This window comes from Myxocyprinus asiaticus, chromosome 50, assembly GCF_019703515.2.
Source record: "Myxocyprinus asiaticus isolate MX2 ecotype Aquarium Trade chromosome 50, UBuf_Myxa_2, whole genome shotgun sequence".
Lineage (NCBI taxonomy): Eukaryota > Metazoa > Chordata > Actinopteri > Cypriniformes > Catostomidae > Myxocyprinus > Myxocyprinus asiaticus.
In genome coordinates, this window is record NC_059393.1 from 13,690,164 (window position 1) to 13,715,000 (window position 24,837).

Consider the following 24,837-nt stretch of genomic DNA (forward strand, 5'->3'; position numbering starts at 1 on the left):
ATGAAACAGACCCCCACTGCCCCCACTCCCAATATGTACTTTTCCTCAAAATGTTCAGATAACCCAAAAGAACATCATTGTCCAGCATGGTTCATTACATAAGTCAACGACAAGGGTTAAACTTGACCCCCGTTTAAAGACTTACAAGCTGAAATGTATTTCTTTGAAGTCATGAATTAGGAATATGACAGCGACTGAATACATGCACTGAGGTTCAAAACACGACATTGAAAATATGGGATTCAAAATTTAACAGAAGTAGGGAAATAAGGTGTTTGAAAAAATTTAAACAAAGAATGCAACGTTGTTTAAGTTTTTTAATGGCCAACCTGTGATGTTGGCAGCCACCAATTCGGAAAAGAGCAGCACGATATAAGTGGGCGTTGCCTCTCCAGGCGCAACACATTTTTTGCGGGTCAGGTGGTGTTTCCCTGGATGACCCACAAACTTGATCCCTTTGGGCACTGAAACTTTCACATGGACCTAGAGAAAATGATTGTACAAATCAGTCATGGCGTTTCACCACAGCACACAAACACATGTTCTCTGCATTTAAACTCATATGGCATAAATTCCCAAGGGCTCCTGAAAGATTCTAGGGAATTTTGGAGGTGAATTGCACATTTTCCATGCTGCATTACTCATGGCCTCCCATCGTTCCTGAAGGATTCGATTTTGAAACCCCTCTGAACCTAAACAATAAGCCAAGAATAAGCTGACACTAAATAATGTTTTAGAGTCAACATGATATTAGGGTTGAAATTAGTGATCATAGCAACCATGATAGTGTATCAAAGTCACTTAAGTATTTGCATTAAAGGAATATAGTGACTCAAAATTTTCTTTCATTTCATTTTTTTCTACATACAATGAAAGTCAATTGTGTCTGATGCTGCCTAATATCTCCTTTTGAGACATGAGGGTGAGTAAATGATAAGAATATAGATTTTTGGGTGAACTATCACTTTAAGAGCAGTAATAATGCTAAACTAGATTTTAGGGCTTTTCACACTGCACCTGCTTTTAACACCAGGTAAAGCAACGTTTCACACTTGTCATTTTGAAAGGGGGTTAGCACCGCTTTTAAACCGGTGTTATCACCACATTTGTGGGGTTAACTCCACATTGCGTTGCCAAAGGTATACAGTGTGAAACAATGCAATGTTAGAATGTTTCTGAAAGTTGTTTAGCAAAAGGCAACCAACCATACAATGTCTCAGTACTTATCTCATTAAATATTCATGTGCTTGAAACGTTCATATGCTGTTTACATTTTCCATCTGAGGGTAAAGTATGAACAGTGTGAAACATGAAACAAGACACACACACACACACCTCTATGCAAGATGGGAGGTAGTTATACACCGTCAGTGGGATTTTCGTTTGTTCACCACGAATAATGCTGTACGGCAGGGTGATGTCGATGAAGAAGGGCTTGAATGTGCGCAGCTCTGCAGTCTGAGCCAGGCCCAGCCCCTTTTCAGCAGACAAACCAATAGCCTCTGTCACCCATGTGGTGATGGAATCAGGGACATCCATTTGTAACTCTGCTTCTCCGGTAACATTACTGTCAATCAAATAAGGTAAGAATTATCGGGTTAAGCTAAATCATACAGAACATTTTTGCTAATGTTTCATCTACTGATGGCCTATTATTGTTTTTTCAGCAAGAGATTCTGATATGATATCTAGAGACAAATAATTATTTTACATGGACACCAGAAAACCGTTTATTACGAGAAAGCTGCTTAAGACTCTGTAATGGCATACACGTTTGCAATGTGTTAGCGGTTTCTCTTTACTCCCGTATACATGATGCGGCTTGGTCAGTAAGCAGCTTTCACCCCGGTAACATACATTAATTTCCAGCGACACTAGAGTAAATAACAAACATGGCATCTGAGGATGACTTTTTAATTCTCTGTTGCTTCGCTTTATTTTCAGATATATTTCAAAATTGTTACTTTGTTTGTTTCCTTAATTTTCCATCATGACCTGCAGCGGAATTGCGCTGCAATAGCGGGTTTTCCCTATTACATCAAACTTTGGGATTCCCCCAATGCACTTGAGCACATATACACAGATGTGAGGAACAGTAGTAAATATTTGTGTACAAGTAGTGTGATATAAATTGGTATAGTTGGTATAGTCATGTGTCTGATTTTCCCTTTTCCCACTGTACTCCCAGAAATGTTGAATTCTTTCCGCTGCATTCATATGTTGATATGATGCAGGGCTCCATCCTATGAAATTAGTTATCTGGTCTGTTCCATGCATATGCACACTTTTCAAAAACCTATAAGAACGTTGTTTATGCGTTTAAATGGCCACACAATCCGTGTTCACCAGCAGAAACCTAGGTGTGTAAAACCACTTTCTGTTAATCCCTTAAACTAATTAAGGAAAATGGTGTTTGTGTTTACATGACATTTTAGAAAGCTGCTTTCTGCAAAAACCCTGGAATAAACCGTTTTCTTAAGGGCATGTAAGCAGGTTCATTAGGCATTATTCACAGTAGTGCCATATTTGATTTTTAAAGTGAATGAAAACAAGGCTGTGAGGTACTGACTTGCAGTCTCTTCAATGGCATTCAATGTATAAAGCTGTATAAAGCTCGTAGATCACATCTCATTTTCCACAGCTTACTTTTCTGGAGTTTTTTGTAAATTGAAATGTATTGGATCGATGTGTTTTTATTTTTTTTCAATATTTTGTCAGGAGAACAATCCAAAACACTTTAAACAGCAGTACAACCCATTGAAGAGCCTGTAAGTCTGTCCCTCACACCTTTGCTGTCAATCCAGTCAAAACTCAAAGATAGCGCTACTGTGAATAAGGTCCATTGTGGTCATTGGCGATATGCAGTGCCTTCAGGAAGTATTCAGACCCCTTCATTCGTTCAATTTTTTGTTTTTATGTTGCAGCATTATGCTAAAATGCTTTTTTTTTTAAATGTCACATCAATCTTCACTCCATACCCCATTATGACAAAGCAAAAACCAGATTTTTTATAACTTTGCAAACTTATTAGAAAGAAAAAACTGAAATATCACATTGAAATAAGTATTCACCCTTTGCTATGACACTTGAATCATCTTTGAGATGTTTCTGCACTTTGATTGGAGTTCACCGGTGACAAATTCCATTGATTGGACATGATTTGGAAAGGCAAACACCTGTCTATATAAGGTCTCACAGCTGAAAATTCATATCAGAGCAAAAACCAAGCCATGAGGTCAAAGGAACTGCCTGCAGAGCTCAGAGACAGGATTGTGTCCAGGCACAGATCTGATGAAGGCTACAAAAACAATTTGGCTGCATTGAAGGTTCCCAAGAGCACAGGGACCTCCATAATTCTTAAATGAAAGAAGTTTGGAACAACCAGGACTTTATGGCAGAGTGGCCAGATGGAAGCCTCTCCTCAGTGCAAGACACATAAAGCCCGGTTTGGAATTTGCAAAAAAGCACCTAAAGGACTCTCAGACTGTGAGAAACAAGATTCCTTGGTCTGATGAAATGAAGATTGAACTGTTTGCCCTCAATTCCAAGTGTCTTGTCTGGAGGAAACCAGGCACCGCTCATCACCTGTGCAAAACCATCCGAACAGTGAAGTATTTTGATGGTAGCATCATGCTATGGGGGTGTTTTTCAGCAGTAGGGACTGGGGGACTGGTCAGGGTTGAAGGAAAGCTGAACGCAGCAAAATACAGAGATATCCTTAATGAAAACCTGGTCCAGAGTGCTTGGGACCTCAGACTGGGCCGAAGGTTCACCGTCCAACAGGACAATGACCCTAAGCACACAGCAAAGACAACACAAGAGTGGCTTAGGGACAACTCTGTGAATGTCCCTGAGTGGTCCAGCCAGAGCCCGGACTTGAACGCAATCAAACATCAGAGACCTGAAAATGGCTGTCCACTGACACTCCCATCCAACCTGACAGAGCTTGAGAGGATCTGCAGAGAAGAATGGCAGAAAATCCACAAATCCAGGTGTGCAAAGCTTGTTGCATCATACCCAATAAGACTTGAGGCTGTAATTGCTGCCAAATGTGCTTCAATTAAGTACTGACTTAAGGGTCTGAATACTTATGTCAATGTGATATTTCAGTTTTTTTATTTTAAAAAACTTTGCAAAGTTATCAAAAATCTGGTTATTGCTTTGTCATTATGGGGTATGGAGTGTAGATTGATGTGAAAAAACGTAATAATTTAAAGCATTTTAGCATAAGGCTGCAACATAGTAAAATGTGGAAAAAAAATGAAGGGCTCTGAATACTTTCTGAATGCACTGTGTAAATATATATATAATATATACATATATATTGTCTATATACAGTATATATATATATATATATATATATATATATATATATATATATATATATATATATATATACATATATATACATATACTGTATATACTGTATATTATATACATATACTGTATATTATATATATATAAAGCACCAGCTGCCTCGCAAAAAGGCAGCAATTTCATGTATGAAAAGCCCTGTTAAAAGTCTGGGTTAGCTAGCTACAGCTTATGTTAATAATTTAACTAAATGTAAAAGGTAGCTAATGTTAGCTAGCATAGTTATTAACTAGTTAACATGTACACCTTGGTCAGAATGAGACAGCTAGAAAGCTAGCTTGCTAATAGTGATAAATAGGTGGTGCAAAGAGCATTACTATTTACACAGGGGTACTACATTGCTAAATACAACACGATACAAAAATAACTAAATACTGAAAACATCTGAATGCAAACAGCATATGTAACCATGTACACTAAAATCTTTGAAACTGAAACTGTGCATCCATTGATAACGATATTGGTGGAGTTTGAAACTAACACAGGGTGGGGTGGAACTAATATAGCCTCTTAACCAGATGTGATCCAATAAAATTCCAGCGACAAGCAATTTGCCTGTCCATATTGAACGTAAACTGTAGCATGCCGTGTCACAATCACAACAATCAGAATATATTTCATGTTTACTGTACTGTTATATGAAGCTGGATTTTGGACCAATAAGAGCTTACAATGAGTGGGGCTACCCGGCACAACACCACCAACATAGAAACCAAGTAAGCAACAGAATGTTGCTTGCCGCTTTTTGCGACTGCAGCTGGTTAGGACAAAAACCATTATTAATGTAGACAGACTTTATCATGCCACGTTTCGTAATACTTCTTATAATTGGCAAGCAGATTGATGCGATAATCTCAAAATGACCAAATATTGGCCGATTAATCAGCCTGTCTAATATAACAGTGTATTGCTTGTTTAGTCTATCACTAAATAACACATAAAAGAAGAATCCCCATTCTAAAACCTCCAAAATCTAAAAAACCTAATTGAAAAAAACTACTACCTGACATTGAAGCAGTGCATTATCCATGTCTCTGGGAAGAATGTGCGCCTGCGGTTCCCTGCCCTGTAAAACACACACTGACATAAGAGAAGCTAGACCTTAGAGACAACCAACCCCCGAGATATTTAATGTTCATTTCTGAATATTGCGATTATTGAGTGTACCGTGGCCCAGACTGTGCATGCATGGCTGCCACAAGGGTGGAAGTGTGTGGTTGGAATGCGGGCACAACCTCGTCTGTGTACATCCCTCCACTCTGCCTGTGATTTAGACTCACCACGTCTGTCATGACCACCAGCCCTGTCTCCTACAACAGGTATGTTGACATATTAGTGTTTGACGTCTTCAATAAATGTCTGGTAATCAGTTATAGATGGCATTAATATGTAGGAGGTTGACGTGACGTGAATGCATGTTTTCAATGTGCCTTCATAAAAAGATATTAAAATATTTTAAAATAAAAGTATATATTGAATTTTATGATGATTAGAGGTCGACCGATATATCGCTGAGGCAGATAAATCGGCCGATATTCAGAATTTTTTACTTATCGGCATTGACCGATAGATTTGACAGTTTGGCCGATTGGTTTCTTTTTTTTTTTCTCCCTTTTTTCTCCCCAATTTGGAATGCCCAATTCCCAATGCGCTCTAGGTCCTCTTGGTGGCGTAGTGACTCGCCTCAATCCGGGTGGCGGAGGACGAATCTCAGTAGCCTCCGCGTCTGAGACCATCAATCCACATAACTTATCACGTGGCTTGTTGAGCGCGTTACCGTGGAGACATAGCGCGTGTGGAGGCTTCACGCTATTCTCCGAGGTATCCATGCACAACTCACCATGCGCCCCACCGAAAGCGAGAACCACATTATAGCGACCATGAGGAGGTTACCCCATGTGACTCTACCCTCCCTAGCAACCGGGCCATTTTGGTTGCTTAGGAGACCTGGCTGGAGTCACTCAGCACGCCCTGGATTCGAACTTGCGACTCTGGCCAATTGATTTCTTAAGACCACGAGGGTGCAGAGAATTGCCTGCTTGCATGTGAAGGAGTGTCTGAGACATGTAAACAACCAGTCACAGTACGTTTTGTTGTTACGTGCCATCGTGACACTACAATAATAGGCCGGTTTAAACAGTCCGCAAAACAGAGCCAAGACACGTAAAGTGCTCGCCTGTTTCCTTCTCCATCTCTCTCCTCAACAGTTCCCTGTATCTCTTAATTGTCTTGTCTAATGATAAAAAGACAAATATCACTAAAACTTCTATCGTATACTGTCTGCAAATATGCAGATATCTAGTTTAAACAGATATCATTCACAAACCTCATGGAAATCCAGCTTTTTCTTCCCTTCCAGTGCACATCTAATATCTTCTTCTGAAGCACGTATTCCATCAGCCATCAAGAACTTCAGGATAAGGATCAAATGTTCCTCTAATAATTCACAAATCTTGATGGTCAGTCTGTGATAATCCAAGCAGGCGATCCACGGCGTTTAAACTCATTTTTTAGCAATTTTATGTTTATGTTATTTCCTATATTAATTGTGTGATTTAATAATGATAATGGATGATTTATGATGAATAATGCGCCTTGTATAATCAATTATCAACTTTCTCTGTGTGTCTCAATTTCATCACGCAATTTTTATCGGAATATGGGAATCTTATTTAATTAATAATTATTTTGTTAAAATCAAATGAAAAAGCATATTGCATTATACCATAGGGGTCTATTGTCTTAAAAAATGTCTGAGAATTATTTCAATATGAATTATAGAAAAAAATACAATTGAATATGAAATTGTCTCTAAAGTTTTCTCATCTACAATGTCTACAAAGCCTTATTTTTAGACAGATTTTTAAGAGTCATTTTGTAGGATACACCGTTTTTGCCTCTAACACAATTATATTTAATCAGTTTTTATTGTCATTAAAAGATATTCTTTTACTGTCCTGCAGTGTGCCGTTAATGGATTTTGTCCATTAGTATTTTTAATTTTTGTAGATAATATAGATTATCAGATATGTTATTTTTAATTATTCAAGGGACTTGATGGTCAAATGCTAATTATTCGCTCAATTTTAACCCAAAATCTTAATGTTGAGAATGTAATTTTGTCAACTACCGAAGTGGAAACAGGTACTCACCGTAAAAGCAAAACGGGCATCTTTAGTGATGTCCCAGTGCCATGGAAACACAGAAGAACGACGTCGCCGTGATGACAATCCGGGCCACCAGAAATGCCCCTCATCTTTGGGTACCCCGAACGCATCAGATACGTCAAAGTCAGCCAGTTCCTTGAACACCTGCAAACCAATACACCCATGCAGACTGTAATCTTACTCCAGAGTCACACGATATTCATAACATGAATGAAGAGATGTCTTAATGAGGACTGACCTTCTCTGGTGTGAGCTGGAAGCCTGGTTTGAGAAGGTACATGCTTTTGTCCACCAAGGCCACACATACACATGAACCACTCTCCGCTCTGACCTTAAGACTGACCGGACTGCCTGGCATTGACTCATTTGTGGACAAAGAAACAGACACCTAAAGACAATTAAACAGATATGTGTCAATATTTTAAAAGCCAGGATTGCATCTCAGCTTACTGGCTACGATGTGAGCATTACGGAATCAGGAACCTCATTTTCAAATCTGGGCTGCACAGGAAGTTGTAGACTGTCTGTCACTCCCTCACCATCTTCCCGCACGTAGTAGACCAGCAAACGACTAAGAGGGGCCATAGAAGGAGTCACGTTGAAACGCAGAACTGACAAACAGCTGTCCGTCTCGGCTTGAGAAGAGGAAACACCAGAGTCTGGGCAGACAGAGGACAAAAACATGGACAGGGAAAAATAAGGAGGAGTAAAATAGACAAAAATGAATAAAATTACCTTTATGAACTAAATGTAGTATTTCAAAACATTCTGTCATGTAGAGATGTACATAATTCTACTGCAATGTACTCAAGTGATTCATTCTATATAAAGAGAAAGTAAAGTATAAATAAACAAACAATTTACACATAAACTATTTTAATATTGGCTTCAAAATATCAATAATGTTGTTTTAGTACTGTCATTAAATGTGTAAACAAATCTCAACCTTTTATACTGTAGCTCACAGTTACTGCCACTTCTTGCAGCACTACTGACCTAAGTGATGTGTTGGTTTGGTAGTTGTATGAATGTTTGCATCGAAGGTAACTGTAGCTCTCTTTCTGCGATAGGCCGTGCTGTTCAGATGTCTCTGACCCGACTGCACGATATTCCCACGAGAGGCGATCTCATAGTGCAAGGTGAAGTTACAAGGACAGGTGGACTTCAGAGAAATCTCTGCTTCCTGTCCAATCTAAACAAAAGCAGGTGCTTCCACGATTAAAAGCTGAATGAACATACAAGGTATAAGCAAAATAGCTGACTGGATTTTTACATTTTACCAAATTTTGTTTTACTAAATGTCATGCTATTGTCTCGCATTCGTTTGTTGGCTATTGTGTATGTATAAAGATGTTGGCAAGCCTTACCATGAAAGGAGCACTGGGATTTAGGAGCATGATGTGGCACTTGCTAGGAGAATACCAGCTACTGATGGAAAGATAGTTGGGGAGATACTGGTCTCCTGCAGGTTTGCCGTCAATTGCCGTCACTTTTGACTGTAAGAAAAGATAAAAATATAAAACACTAACTTGACAATTTACTAACATTTCATGTAATTGACACTTATACAAAGTTTGAAATATCCGAGTTTGAAATTCGATTTTGGTCAATTTTGACAACAACATGAGTCACTTTGGATATTGTGGCTAGTTCTGAACTGCAATACGTTTCCAAAAACTCTTTCGTCATCAACATGATTACCACTTGCGTTGGTTTGTCACTATTACCAATAAACAAAATGAAATCTGAAAGATAGAAATTGAAGATATTGTCTGTTTTGCGTCAACTTTATTTTTTATTATTGTCTTTCTTAACCTCAAATTGCAACTCTACATTGGTTTAAGACCGCCTAACACTACTCAACATTCGTAGTGTGGTCATTTCCCTGCCCAGGCATGATGTTTGCGGACTGTGTTTCTGCTCTCCACCATTTTCCTCTCATCCCCCTGCATACCTGTGTTGGCCTCCCGTGGATCTGTCTTGGCGAAGACGCCGGAGGAGGCGCGGAAAGCATGGGGGTATTGCTGTGCGGCTCAGATCGGCCTTGATGCAGGACTGTGGCGCCCAGCTTCCTTCCTTCTCATGTGGATCTGGATTCGTCCATCGACTCAGTGCTGGTCGGTGTCCTCGGGATAGTTTACATCGATGGCTGTGCCCTATTATACCTGGATTCTGTTCTGCACTTCCATGTTGGATTTCTCCACATCCTCGCCGTGAAGGAGCAAATTTTCATTACCTTCGTCCACTGTGTCATCAAACACAGTCTGTGAAAATTTCATCGCAGTTGAAGATGGCTCTTATTAATGCCCGGTCTCTGGTAAACAAATCTTTTATTATAAATGACTTTTTTACCTCATATGAGCTGGATTTTTTATGTGTTACTCAAACTTGGATTAAGCCAGGCGAGCTATATCCTTTTTCGGAATTGGTGCCTCACGGCTGTAATTTCTTAAACTCCCCGCGTTCATCTGGACGTGGAGGGGGTCTTGTGACTGTTTTTAAAGACACTTTTCATTGTCGACCTTTACCTACAGGCATATTTCACAGTTTTGAGGTGCAAATCTTCCAATTAGTCTTAGTAAACCCCACTGTTATAACTCTAATATATCGTCCACCTCACCAAAGCAAGGACTTTCTAAGCGAGTTTGCTGTATTTATAGGAGATTTAGTTACTAGGCATGAAAAAATATTGCTGTTGGGTGATTTCAACATTCATGTATGTTGTGCCTCCAAACCATACTCTACTGAATTTCTTAATCTAATTGAGTCATTTGACTTTGCTCAATGGGTATCTGGTCCCACACACTCTCAAGGTCACACATTGGATTTAATTTTAACCCATAGTTTTTCAATCTCTGAAATAGAAATCAGCTGTGAAACATTCTCTGACCACAGGCCTGTAATTTTCTCTGTTCCTCTTGCTGGCCGAACCCTGAAAAATCCATCACTGGCACGTCTATCATGCTCTCTCACTCCACGCTCCAGAGAAGAGTTTTCAACTACATATCAGGAAGTATGCAAATCTCTGGAAATAGACTCTACTCTGCATAATATGGATGCAGATGAAAATTTTAATCTATTTAATTCCACCTGTGCCGATATCATGTACTCCATTGCGCCCTTAAGGTTTAAAAATCATAAGCCTGTGCCAGTGCCCTGGCATAATGATACTACACACTCACTCACACAGGCTTGCAGACGTGCTGAAGGTAAATGGAAAAAGGACAGGCTGCAGGTTTCATATGAAATCTTGAGTAACTCCTACAACATGTTTCAGAAAGCTGCAAAGGCTGCTAAATGTATATATTTTTCTGAACTTTTCACAAACAATTGCCATAGACCAAAAATAATTTTCTCTACCATTTATACCCTTCTGTGCATCCTTTTTCTGAGCCTTCTGTCTCTCTGTGAACATTTTGGAAATTGTTTTAAAGAGAAGATTACAATTTTAAAATCTCAGATGTCTCACTCGGATTATACTTTGACTAATATTTCACTATGCTCTGTCACTTGGTCTGAGTTTAAGACTATTGACTTGGGCTTATGTAGGGAAATTGTAGGTCACATAAAGCCAACAATATGTCCCCAGGATGTTAATCCGCCTACTTTCCTTAAACAAATTATTGACACTGTTGGTCCTGCTCTGTTGCTGGTCATTAACAAATGTCTAGCTACTGGTTCTTTCCCAAACTGCCTTAAATATGCTGTGGTGTCACCATATCTACAAAAAACCAAACCTTGATCACTCCACTTTGTCTAATTTTCAACTGATTTCTAATCTACCTTTTATTTAGAAAAATTCTAGAGAAAGTGGTATTGATTCAATTACAATCATATTTGACTGTTAACTCTATACATGAAATCTTTCAATCCAGTTTTAAACCCTTACACAGTACCGATTCGGCTCTTTTAAGAGTTTCCAACGATATTTTCACCGAGACTGATTCAGGGAAATCCATGGCTTTAGTCTTGTTGGACCTGAGTGCTGCGTTCGATCTGGTTGACCATGAGATCTTGTTGACTCACTTGGAGATAGCAGTGGGCCTTCGTGGTACTGTACAACAGTGGTTCCGCTCCTATTTGACAAATAAGTGGTTCAGTGTTCGCATTGGCTCTCAAATGTGGAGTTCCTAAGGGATCAATCCTTGGTCCAGTGTTGTTCTCCCTATATATGCTCCCTCTTGCTTTTATTTTTAATAAATACAGAGTTGCTTTTCATTTATATGCTGACGACACTCAGATCTATCTTCCACTAAAACATGACGATAAATCAGCCTTACAACCCTTGTTGGACTGTTTACAAGAGTTTAAAGAGCACCTATTATGGTTTTAAATGTGCCTAATTTTGTTTTAAATGACTCATACAATAGATTTACTTGCATCCAAGGTCAAAAAACACTTTAATTTGCTAATTTAAATTGCAGCATTACCTTTTTTCCTAGTGTCAAAAATGACTCGTTCAATGATCCGTTCTAAAGGATTCACTCTAAACTCCTTTCAGAGATCCTACTCTGCTCTGATTGGTCAGATGTCCCAGTCTGTTGTGATTTGTCTACCGCTTTTTGAGGGTGGGTCAAAGCTGTTCGCGAGCAGCCAATGAAGACCAGAGGTGGGTTTTTGTTACCAAATTACGTAGGTTAGTACAGGAAGTAAGTCTGGAATTACTAACGACTCGTTTCAGGTGTTCAGAATCAGTTCTTTCTTTTGGGAGTCAATAACTCCATTTGTCATGCACTTTGATTTTTGAAACTTTGCAGACTTCTTTATATTCACAAACAACTATATAACACGCTACATGAAAGTTAGTATTTGAAAAACCATAATAGGTGCTCTTTAAGTTATTGCTTGCAAATAACTTCCTGAACCTAAATGAAGAAAAAATTATTTTATTTGGGCCTAACTAAAATTGTGCTGCTGACCTCGACCTAGGTTCTCTTGCCCCATATAAAACACAGTGCGCCAGAAACCTGGGTGTACAATTTGATAACAATTTAAAATTCGATAAACAAATTAGTACGGTTGTAAAGTCATGCTTTTTTCATCTTCGCCTTCACACCAAAGTAAAAACTTTTTTATCCACGTGCAACTTTCAAACTGTCATTCATGCTTTGGTAACATCTCGTTTAGATTATTGTAATTCACTTAACTATGGTGTCTCTCAGTCTTCCCTCTCTCGTCTACAGCTGGTACAAAATGCAGCTGCCAGACTTATCATGGGGACTCGCAAGTACGAGTCAGTTACACCAATTCTAATTGCTTTGCACTGGCTTCCTGTCAAGTATAGATAACTATAACATTTTCCTGTTTGGTTACAAAGCACTACATCATCTGGCCCCTATATATCTGTCAGACTTGCTTCAGCCATATACTCCATCTAGAACTCTGAGATCTTCAGATTTTGGTTTACTCTCTCTGCCTAGATCTAGACTAAAAAAACATGGTGATCGAGCATCTGTAGTCGCTGCACCGAAACTATGGAATAGTCAACTTCTACATATTAGATTAGCTCCCTCAATTTCAACCTTCAAGTTTGCTCTAAAGACATATTTATTTTATTTTGCTTTCAATACTCTTTAATTATTGTGACCTTCTATCGTTTTATTTTCTTATTACTGTATTTCTATCTGCTTTGTATGTTTTATTTTCCTGCAATAACTATTTTACCTTGTACAGCACTTTGGTCAACCATGGTTGTTTTTAAATGTGCTTAATAAATAAATATTGATTGATTGATTAATTGATTGATTCAGTGCCACTACCAAACTATTGGTGAACAATAGTTTGAATTCTAATAATCAAAAGAATTTTACTTTTGGATTGCGTTTCCATCCACTGTGAAAATTAAAAGATACTTGAGGCACCATTTGGGGTTCCTCAGCTGCCATACTGACAGAACCCTCTGGAGATCCTCCAGGCACTCTCCAAAGGAGCCTCAAATATCCTATTTATGTACACAAGGAAAATGAAAATATATTTCAAGAGCCTCAAAGCCTTTCCATTATGGGGTTACTGAAGGAACCATTGACAGTACTTGCAGTTCTTGCGAAAATAAGTGTAAGTTCCTCAGAGAAATAAAAGGGTGCCTGGAGGATCTTTAGAGGGTTCCACTGGTGTGGCAACTGAAGAACCCTAAATGATGCCCCAACTATCTTTTAATTTTTACAGTGAGTAAAAATGGAGAACAAACCCCAGAACACCATTTTCAAAGAGACTTAAGTGCGCTTCATAGGTGCACACCCGAGTTTGGAAGATGGCTTTCACATTAATCTAATGTAACAAACTTTATGGTCAGTAAAACCCAGGTTCATACCTAAACCTCTAGTGTGAAGGCAACAACACTATAGTCCTTTGGAACTACTTCTAGGGTCAGGTACCTTGTTGAAGGGTACAATGGTAGACCTTCAGGGATCACCCCATTCAGGGATGGACCTATAACCTTTCAGTTACCAACCCAGCCCCTTTACCACTAGGCTTCATCTCCAAATCCCTCCCACTGACCTCCAACCAGACGTACTGGGCAGCTGTGGGGATAGAGGGGATCTCAAAAATGGCCTTGCCATTGCGCGAGGACAATTCGCTGGTGTAGACGTTGTCCTTTGGGGTGAGTTCTGCCTTAACTCGCACCTGTACTCCATCCGCTGGGCTCCCGTCTGGATAGGTCACCTCAATCTGAGGTCAGTGGTGAAAAACAATCATTCCAAATTAGCACTGATGACATTAGATCATCAGAACATGTTGTCTCTCAATTAAACATAGACCAACAGGAGATTGAGCATTCCCTTACCATCCCTTTGTAAGGCAGACCAGGCTTGAACTGCTTGCGAGTGTCTTTTGAGTACTTGATATCAATGAGCTGCTTATGTACTGGTGTTGAATCATCAAACATGGTCTGTCGTCCACCGTCCACACTGCTCACCGTCAACCACATGTTGACCGCACCCCGGAAATGGTCAGTAACTTCTAAGGGCATCATGTCCTTCACACAGAGGCTGAAAGTTGCTGAACCTTTGATCTATATAGGAGAAAAGGGAAGGCCGTGTTAAGTTAGTAATTATTTTTGCAGTCCTTTGGAACTAAAAAGGCCATACTATGACAAACCCTACTGAAAAGACCAGCTTAGACCAGTATGAATTTCAATATAGGTACATGCTGGTTAGTGCAGTATGGGTGCTTGTATACTTAGGCACTTGATGTGCACTTGTGGTTTCATGGCCTTTGCTAATACATGCCCATGAAGTCCACAAGACTGTAGGGTGTCCCACTTGTCGCTATATTATTAAAAAATGGTCGGCCAACATGGTCCTTCTGGTGAGGTTGGTTGACCAAGGAAGTCTTCCTGGTTAAACTGGTTAAGAAGCCTGATGGAGACTATGCTGGTCCTTTCAGCAGGGAAATTATTAAGAATACACCTACCTCCATTGATTTCATCACTGGGTGACCAGCTTCATGCCTATAGTAGCCTACACCATTCACCGTCATGTTAACCATTAATTTGCCCGTCACTGGCTTCCCAAAGATGTACCTGGTGGACGACAGGGTGACTGTGAAATTGGAAACCATTTTTAACCAACTTGTGAGATGTCAGGAGGATTCTCTCTATTACCTTGCCTTAACTGTGACTTGTTCACACAAGTTCAGGTCTCGGATGAAGGGAGGGGGCTCAATGATAAGCTCAAACCTGGGCATAACTGTTCAAGAAGAACCACCAAAAACTATTATGCACACCAATATGGAAGCAACATGTAAAGTAGACTAGATTCTTCAAATCCAGGTTTATTGACAATGGTCTCCTATACAGTATTGACATTTCACCATTTCATTCTTTCTCTAACTCTTGTTATTTAAGCAACTTACCATACTTCTGTACAACAAAGGACTTGTTGTATGTGTGGCCTTGCATCTCCACAAAGACAAACCACTCGCCAAAGACAGGTTGGTCTGACAGTGGAAAGCTCATATTGACTGTTCCTGACAACATAGACAGAGAATATCAGTGTAATCAAAGTTTATTAGATATCATAGGGTCTTTATTTTACAGTGGCCCTGTCCAAAATGACGAAATGGACGTGGACTAAAGGCTAAAGTATACTTTGGTTTTCTGCATGCCACTACGTCTTGCGCACAGTGCACATGATGTAAATTTCGTCACCAGCACAGTTTGCATGGACACTCTGCATGCAGCCCAGCATTTGTAAACTTGTGCACATGTCCGTGTCTGTGCGCATGTTGAATGCATCCTTAAGGGCTCAGATGTACTCACAATTGCCCGACTTTTGCTGAGCCCACACTGGCACAGACTCCACCACAAACTAATACCCAACAGTCCATGCAGCAAAGTAGACTTAGAGGAGGACCGCAAGGGCTGAGAGTGCCATTTGGCACAGGGCCAGTGTGATACAATGATGGTGACATAATTAAAAAAGACAAAAACACGAATACAGAAAGCAACATAACGTGACAGTTACAGTTCTTACCACAACAAATAGACTTCAAATCTTTCCACTGGACTATGCGGGAGCCTCTGGGGTCCTGAGTAAACAAAGTGGTAATCTTGGTAAAAAAATAGTCACATTTTTGCTTATTTGCTTGGCTTAAACTCAGAGGCCACTTTACACTTGTAGAAGGCAGCAAAGAATCAGGCTTAAGCAAACATGTTCCAAATCCAATGATGCTTTTTAAACAAACTGACCTTGCCTTGACTCAAAGGCCCAACACTCCAGGAGTCCTGTCAATCAAGGCAAAACTACACACACCCCGACTGACACTTCCTCTAGCGAGAGTCAGAAGCCGACGGTGCCAAACTAACATAAACATTAAACATTGTATACATAGCAAACATTTTTTCTAGTCCCCCTTTGGCCATTTGCACAGCTTTTAGAGGAATTTTCTGGAACCAAGCAACAGTGTTTGCCCAAGAGATGCTTCAAAGGCCAAGCAGCATGTGGGAAAAGACTGGAAGCATAGAGCAGCAGGGAGCAATTGCCCAAGAAGACTTATTCCCTTTTATCTCTCTAGTCACCAGTTAGGGTCAGCTCTAGGGTCGAACCCAACACCACCGGCCAGTTGTCAAGCTCCATAGCTCTGAACATGGGCCCTGCTGGGATATAAACACTCTTATCGCACTTCTCATCCAGAGCGGTCTCTACCCCACAGCCTTCACTCACCACTATGTAAGCGTCAATCTGAAAAACAATAAAAAGGAAAGAAGTGATTAGAAGGATAAGGATGACCCATATAGAGTGCAACAGTGCCCACCCACTTTTTCAGTCATCTTTGTTATGGAATAGTTTTTCTCCATTTATTTCTTCCACAGGGATTTAAAAAAATTTGCCATTAAAGAATTTTAAGACATAAACCAAACCAACCTGATCCGAGGTGAATCACAACATTACATACTTTGATTTGAAGCAAAAAAGTATTTGAAAATCAAACAAAAGGAGACTAAGACTGTGTACTGAACGTCTTTCATGACGAAATTAACTACAATATCATGAAGCATTGCGTATTTCATAATGAATTAAAAACTACCATGCTAGAAAATCCAGCTTAAGCTGGTAACTGTGTTTTGGAAGATGGTAGATGGTCCAAGCTGGTCCAAGCCGGTCATGAGCTACCAGCTACCATCTTCCAAAAACCAGCTTGACCACCTTGAGCTGGTATGACAAGCTGGTAGCTGGTCTAAGCTGGTCTCCCAGCTTGGACCAGCTAATGACCAGCTTAGACCAGCTCATTACCAGCTAGAAACCAGCTACCATGTTCCAAAACACAGCTATCAGTTTAAGCTGGATTTTCCATTAGAGTATGGAAAAATGTAAAACTACTGATTTGAAGTTGTTGATTATAAGTATAGAATCAATTTTAAGTTTATTACAAAACATTAAAACATTTTCAAATATATAAGTGAAACTGTAGGAGACAGACTTGATTTTGTCATGGAAGGGAGTGGTCGCTGCAGAGCTCTTTTGCAGCGACTCTCTGATTCATTGATTTCCCCTTCAACTGAAATTCCACATTTAACCATGATTTAAGCTCATGGTAGGTCTGTCTTTAAAGGTTTTAAGTTATTGTTAAAAATCATGAATCTATGAAGAAAATGAATGAGATTTTTACTCCCAGAACCAAACTGTTGTACTCTATTATACACTATTTTGCTACATAGTAAAAAGTTTCTTTAGTCCTTTCAAGATCTGCGTCAATTCGGTATCTGTAAGAGCAGCCAACTTTTACCAGACTAACTTTCAATAAGGACACTGTCCGCACAGCTACACGTTACGCTTGGAGCTACTTTCGGAAAAAAACTGTTGATTCCAAGTTGTCTGTGGTGAAAATGTTTGTTTGTGCTGCTAAGCTAACCTGCTTCTCATGCTCCCTTCATAAATTGTTTGCAAGATTTTTAGACAGTAAATAAACAATTCTAATTGGGACTATGCTCCTCCACTACAAAGCATTATTCAGTGTTTGTACAGGTCACTTCAGGACTGATTTCCTAAAAATTATACAGAAGTTGCGCTACCTTTTCACTGGTAGGCCTTAGGTCTGGCGTGACTGCGAATACATTTATAAGAACTAGAGAGGAAAGACAGAAAACAAAAACATTAGTAACACTGCTTCTTTCTCAACGGTAATCATGACACACTGGCTGTTCTGAATAGCATACTACCATAAAAATAAATAACATTTCAAATGAATACCATTAAAAGTGAATAACAACCATATTAATTTACAAAATGATAACTGGACACTCTGAATTAAACATGCAAGCAATCAGTTCATGTAGCAACAATGCATCATACTAATGTTTGAAATGTTTATTATTACATATTGCATTGTTTCACATAATATTAAAAAAAAAGTAGGTAATAAACAGCATATTCTGCACATTATGCAGTACACTAGTATTTCATTTCGAACATGGCCAATATCTTCGGGCAGTTTCAAGATATTTAGAATTACAAACTCAATTAACACTATTATTAATTCATGACTGTTTGGTGTGAGGAGAGAGACCTTTCTGCTGAGGTTTATAGACTGGCTTGTCGATCTGGATGAAAACAGTTGTTCCTTTGCTGTCCACTGTCACAGTGGTATGGTTGTGAAAGATGTAGCCACCCTCATTGAGTTGGCAGTTCCCCCACACCTTTAGATGTGCCTGACCTCTGAGATCTGATGGCACCTGAGCAGATTGAGGTAATTAGGCATAAAGGTCCTATAACTCTATGCTAACTATTACTTAATGAAAGTTCACATTGAGGAATAAGGGCTTAATAATAATAATAATAATATGTTTATTTTATATAGCGCCTTTCTACAAACTCAAGGTCACTTCACAAGTAGCAAAAAAAAAAAAAAAAAAAAAAAACAGAAGAGCAGATCAACTGAGAGTCAGAATGGCATAGGGCACAGAGATATGTTTTGAGATGGGTTTTGAAATCATGTATGGTGTTGAGGTCATGGAGGGATTGTGGGATAGAGTTCCATAATGTTGGAGTAGTAGTGCTAAAATCCCTGCCACCCAGTGATGTTAGCTTGTAACGTGGGATGAGTAGTAAACCAGAGTCAGAAGACCTGAGTGAGTGAGATGGTGTGTAGGGATGAATAAGATCTGTGATGTAAAGAAGGGGAAAACCATGTAGAGCTGTAGAGCATGTTGTGAGGAGTAATTTATACTGAATGCAGTAAGAGACAGATAGCCAGTGCAGTGTATGTAAAATGGGGGTGATGTGAGATGATTTCTTGGAGTAAGTGAGAACCCAAGCTGCAGAATTCTGAATGTACTGCAGTTTATTGATTGTTTTAATGGAGAGACCAGAAAAGGGGGCGTTACAATAGTCAAGTCGTGAAGTGATGAAAGCGTGAACAAGAGTCTCTGCATCTTTTATATTGAGAATGGGCCGTAGACTGGGAATATTACGGAGGTGAAAGAAAGCAGCTTTTGTGAGAGAAGAGATGTGAGGGAGGAAGGAGAGCGAAGGACACCATCAATATCAACAGACTGATCAGAGTGGCGAGATGTAAGGTTTGTGGAACCAACTAAAAGTACATCAGTTTTGTCAGTGTTAAGTTTGAGAAAATTATTGGTCATCCAGGTATTGATGTCATTGATACATGCAGATAAGGAGCTTGTGGGGAAGGGGGCAATGGGTTTTTGAACTGATGTAAAGATAGCTTAAACTGGCTGATGACTCGATTGATTGGCTCACCTTTATTTTGATGGTGCCTTTATCTGAAATGGAAAAGAAATAAATATCAATACCCTTTAAAATAATAATTTCTGTGTAATTTCTTAAGTGCTATATTATGTCCTTTGGAAGGCCAAATGGTGCTTAGTAACCATGTGTGTTGTTAGACATTGCTGATTTAAGCATTGCCTCTAGTAATGGGTCAGCCAGAATTTAGATAAAGGCTGCCTTTCACAAACCTGTACTTTGAGATACAAGAGCCTGCATAAATCTTACCTCGTACAGTGCCGTGACTGTGGGTTACAATCTCGCCCTTGACGCTGAGCTGCAGCTTTACTCGCGTGTCCTCAACTGCATTGAAGATGGTCACGCTCACGGCCTCTTCCACACCAGCACGAAACACTGACGGTGCAGTAATCAGGTAACCCCTGTGTATCAAAGGAAAGGTGTATAGAGCAATGGCTGTGTATGTCTGTTTCCATCAAAACACTACTTTTAAGGTACCAATTACATTAACACTTGTTTTGTCTCGAGAGCTCATTCAAAGTTCACATCATAGGACAAAAAAACCCACACAAACAATGGTCTTTTCATGAGACAACCTAAACAAATGTCAGATGATCAAACATAAACTGGCAAGTGTTTTGTGATTCTTTGTTTTGTGCTAAAAACAAATTTCATGATTTCACAACATTAATCAGTTTGAAAGTTAAAGGCTAAAGTAAATGTTTTTTTCCCACATGCTGGTATATCTCGTGCACAGCAGAGTGGTCATCCTTTCAAAGTACTGTATACTCTTTTGACGCCATTGTATGGTACAGACGCTCATATGGACACATTCAACGCATATGTACTATGACTAGAGGTAGACCGATATAACAGTTTTACTGATTAATTGGTGCCAATAGTTGCTTTTGGAACAATCGGTTATCAGCAAAAATCTATGCCGGTAGTTTTTTTTTAAAATTACTATTCCTCCGTGTTACTCTGTGGCTGGCGTTCGAGGATTCTACTGTATAACAGTGGCCTCTAGAGGTAAAACAAAAAGAACGATCCACATTAGCAAACACATAGTGTCTCCAACTTCATATCTTGTGAATAATTTTACACCGTATTCTTCATTAAACCTCATCTGGTGAAATATATCATTTCAAATTAAGAGTCCCTGGTGTGTTTCGGGCTTGTTTACAGTTAAAAGTTTCACATTATGCACCAAATTTGATTATTATTGGGATTTTGGACTCCTGTAGCCTCTGTGTCTGTGCCCATCATAGTAAGGAAAGACTTAGAAAAAATTTTAACATTCTACAAATCAAATTTTAAAATCTATCGGCCAATTAATAGGTTACCTGTCTTTTCCACCACCTTGGTCATCGGTATGGGCAAAAACTAGTCAGTTGACCTCTAACTTTGACTGCTTTATTTTATTGTTTTACTGCAGTCAACACAAGGCACATACACAAATGACGAGCAAAGACGCAGACTGTCCTAGGCTGCACGCGGACAGTCCACACGTATTGTGCCAACAATTACATTTGCATGTGTGAGACCAAAAAACCTTTATACTTTGTCCTTTAACCTATTGCGAATATTTGCCACTTGGACAGAATTATGAAAAACGCCAGTGTCCCAGGGCCTCAGATTATCAGGAGCTTCCAAAGCCTCAAGTCATGCAGCCAAAAGAAGCTGAACACCTGGACCCCAAGGTCCATCGGGCCCCTCTGCACATACACCACAAGCCAGGGTCACCAGCTTTTATTTTTTTTATTTTTTTTGCATTTTCGTAATGCCCTTGTCGCTTTAAGTAGGATGATGGGTCAGCTACTAGGGGCATGGAGGGCTCCAATGACATGTACCCAGGGCCCTCACGGGACCATAATCCAACTCTGTTTACTGCAAATATTCAATTCAAAGAAGATTAGATGTAAACAATGCATTCCTGGAAGGCACACTGCACTACCTGCACCAGTGTAAATTGATGTACTGTAAATTTCATCATGCACACGGTCTGCGCAGACTGTCCACATGAGGCCCAGTTTCTCTATACACACAGACAGTCCACGTCTTTGCAAGGCTTCGCGTTTGACAGTACGCATACAGTAAGTGTTCGTGTCAAAAGTATACTTTGGTTGTCTGCATGCCGCCACGTCACACAAATTTCGTCATGTGCACAGTTCACGGGGATTGTCCATTTGCAGCCTAATTTTTCTAAACTCGCGGACAGTCCGCATCTGTGTGCATTACCTGTGCATGCACCTGGTGTTCACCATATTAAAGAGCATCACAAAGCAGTCGTAGTGTGCATGCGTCAAACAGTACGTTTGCGGTCAAAATATTATACTTTGAAAGGCTGAGCGCTCAACTCTGCACGACACACTGAAAAACAAAGTATATTTGAGCCTTTAGATGAAAACGTCACAGAGTTGGGCTGAACTGCATGACACCCTAGAAAAAATAGCATTTACATCTCTTTATTGGGGTGTCAGTGTAATTAAAACAAATAGGACTTGAAACATAAATCTAGTCTTGTTTCTCAAAGGCATGTCATGACAAGAGTTAGGGCAACCTCACTGCACCATTAAAACACATTAGACTAATTGTTCAGGCATTTTTTTTTACATTTATTTTTTGCCCCTGTGGAATCCAAGTTGTCTCAACTACTGTTAAGAATCTCAAACAACTCAGTAACAAAATCAGTGCCCGTGACCTTAAACGATGAGAAAAGGGCATGGGCGGAAAACAGTTTGGAAGGTGTTTCTCTGACCCATACATGTCCAAATAAACCTGGGCAGTTTAGTGTCCTTGAGTTTAATATCATGCATGAGTGTGAGATATCATGTGGTTTGCATTGCAGTCCAGCAAGGCCAGAAGCAATTAAAGTCTCAAGGCAAGAGAAAATCCTCTGCAAGCCATCTATGCAGAATTGACTGCATTTGATCTTCACCTCCCTATCTTACAATGGTCTCATGTGTGCAGTGAGCAGAGAACTATTTGGTGTTTACATGATATCACTATCTTGTTGAAGGAAAGAAGACCCACTGGCTGACTAAAGAGAATGTGGCTCTTTGTCGGAGAGGGCAAGTTGGTTATTGACCTTCTCTGGTGAGATCCGGTGCTCAAAATACTACCACAGGCTGGCACTAAGCTGTATAACCTGGTATAAAGAAGACTGAAGTTCATGGACCCCAGGTTAATTGAATCATAGTGCTCAAAGATATTAAAATCTGGGAGAACAAAAGATGCAGAATTAATCAAACACTGACAACTGGTTGAGATGTGGTGAGCATTTGCGTTAGAACATTGGCAATTGTCCAGTTGTAAAGCACAACTACAACTACAACTATAGTACATATAGTCAATCCATATTAAATCATTCCACCACTATACTCTTAAAAATAATGAGTTCTAAGCAAAACTAACAAGAGTGTTGCAGCCTGATGTCATAGGAGAACCTAACAAATAATTCTCAACCTGTCATTTCTCTCGGATTTAGGGGTAGTTTACATAAAAGGCAAGTGTTGAGGTTATGGATAACCTTAGGAATTTCCATGACTTTGCCAATAACACCGTTGTTTATTACAGAACAACATTTCTATCAACCAATCATACTTAAAGTTTAGGTTTATTATTTGGCTTTGGGTTGGGGCTTGAACAACATTCTTATCCACCAGAAAGCTTAATTTAATTCTAGGGGTCGTTAATAGTTCTGGTCAAGGTTAGGGTTAGGATTATGTTTGTTTGACAGGAATCTTCTTCCAAGAACTATAAGTCACTTTTTTATCTTCAAAGAACAAAGCAGCCAACTTAAGAACATATCCTGCAAAAAAACTAAAGAATCTTTCTTTTTTTAAGAGCATAGAGCCCTAACGTTACCTTGGGAAGGTAATGGGAAACTGCATTGTTCTGAAGGTTGTTCCTTGGTCTGCACTGAGGATCTCCAAAAGCAGAAATTGAGTTCAACTCTCATCTATTTCTGCTGATCATCTTTAGCTCAGGAGAACATAATTCAAGAACAGCACAGAGTGCAAAATAACTGTTTTGTAAGAACCTGTGAGTTTTTGAGCAGTTGTTCACCCTATACGTTCAGTTATGCCACCCATTACAAACATTTACTATGGTAACCGAGTCCATAAAGTGACACTAATTTTTTTTTAATTAGATCTTCTTTGATGAACATTTTTTCAATTATTGAGTTAAAAGTCATATTGATATATTTTTTTTATGGGCTTAAAGTTAAAAATGTGTACGTGATCCATCCAGAGACAGCAAAAAATAAAATAAATAAATAAATAAATATATGACTCATTAAAAGCTAAATATTTTTAAATAATAAATCTTGGCATGAGTAGTACAGAATACTCTTTTATTATTCATGGAAAAAAAGAAATTCAGTGAAAACATTTCTTTAATTTATAAAAAAAAAAAAACAAACAAAAAAAAAAAAAGGTTTGGCTTGTGTAACCAACATAGCCTGCAAATTTGCCAAAATTATACAAGACCTTAATTTGTAAGATTAATAAATAGACCCCTCTTTGTTCTCTCTCTTTTTTTTTTTATTTTAGTTTTGTTACCTTTGTATTGTATTTGTTCCATCTGTGATATTGCATATTTTAATGGATGTGCCTTGCTTTATGGTTTATTAATTCTGCTTGAATTGCCATTATAAATTATACGTCTTATTGTGATAAAAAAACAAAACAACAACAACATGTAGGTTGCCATTTTGTGGTCATGTGACGTGCAAAAAAAATAAATAAATAAAAAAAGAGTGGACCCCTTCAGACCCTTATGACTGTGTGAAGTTTAAAAAATATCAATTAAAAATACATTTTGTTCAGGTCATATAAAGTAACCCTGAGAAAACTTCTTGACTCAAATTCATGATATGAAAAAACAAAAAACATGCAAAACTTGTTAAAATATTTTTTTAATTACTCATTAAGTTGTGTACATGGTCTTGTGTTCAAGGTGCAAAAAAAGTATTTTGATACCTTTTACATAATGGTTACACCACATGACCACATTTCAATATATTAATATTTTGTAGAAAATAATATTAATGTTGTGCTTAAATGTTATATCAAAAAATACAATTGCAATAAATATTTTTCAAAAAT

General features: G+C 38.9%; 1 protein-coding gene across 1 annotated transcript in view; it reads right to left on the bottom strand.

Annotated features, from left to right (window-relative positions):
- LOC127439270 (C3 and PZP-like alpha-2-macroglobulin domain-containing protein 8) overlaps positions 1-24,837 on the bottom strand; it is a 55,379-nt gene that overhangs the window by 29,629 nt on the left and 913 nt on the right. Inside the window, exons 2-21 of the mRNA XM_051695484.1 lie at positions 19,997-20,148; positions 19,742-19,764; positions 18,549-18,714; positions 18,055-18,107; positions 16,706-16,723; positions 16,016-16,070; positions 15,396-15,509; positions 15,145-15,229; positions 14,955-15,063; positions 14,326-14,553; positions 14,040-14,210; positions 8,909-9,037; positions 8,538-8,733; positions 8,025-8,200; positions 7,780-7,929; positions 7,527-7,685; positions 5,542-5,684; positions 5,378-5,440; positions 1,336-1,567; positions 330-483 (exon numbers count right to left, since the gene is read on the bottom strand). Coding sequence (XP_051551444.1) covers positions 330-483; positions 1,336-1,567; positions 5,378-5,440; positions 5,542-5,684; positions 7,527-7,685; positions 7,780-7,929; positions 8,025-8,200; positions 8,538-8,733; positions 8,909-9,037; positions 14,040-14,210; positions 14,326-14,553; positions 14,955-15,063; positions 15,145-15,229; positions 15,396-15,509; positions 16,016-16,070; positions 16,706-16,723; positions 18,055-18,107; positions 18,549-18,714; positions 19,742-19,764; positions 19,997-20,148 — 2,576 coding nt within the window. The remainder of the gene's footprint in view (positions 1-329; positions 484-1,335; positions 1,568-5,377; positions 5,441-5,541; positions 5,685-7,526; positions 7,686-7,779; positions 7,930-8,024; positions 8,201-8,537; positions 8,734-8,908; positions 9,038-14,039; positions 14,211-14,325; positions 14,554-14,954; positions 15,064-15,144; positions 15,230-15,395; positions 15,510-16,015; positions 16,071-16,705; positions 16,724-18,054; positions 18,108-18,548; positions 18,715-19,741; positions 19,765-19,996; positions 20,149-24,837) is intronic.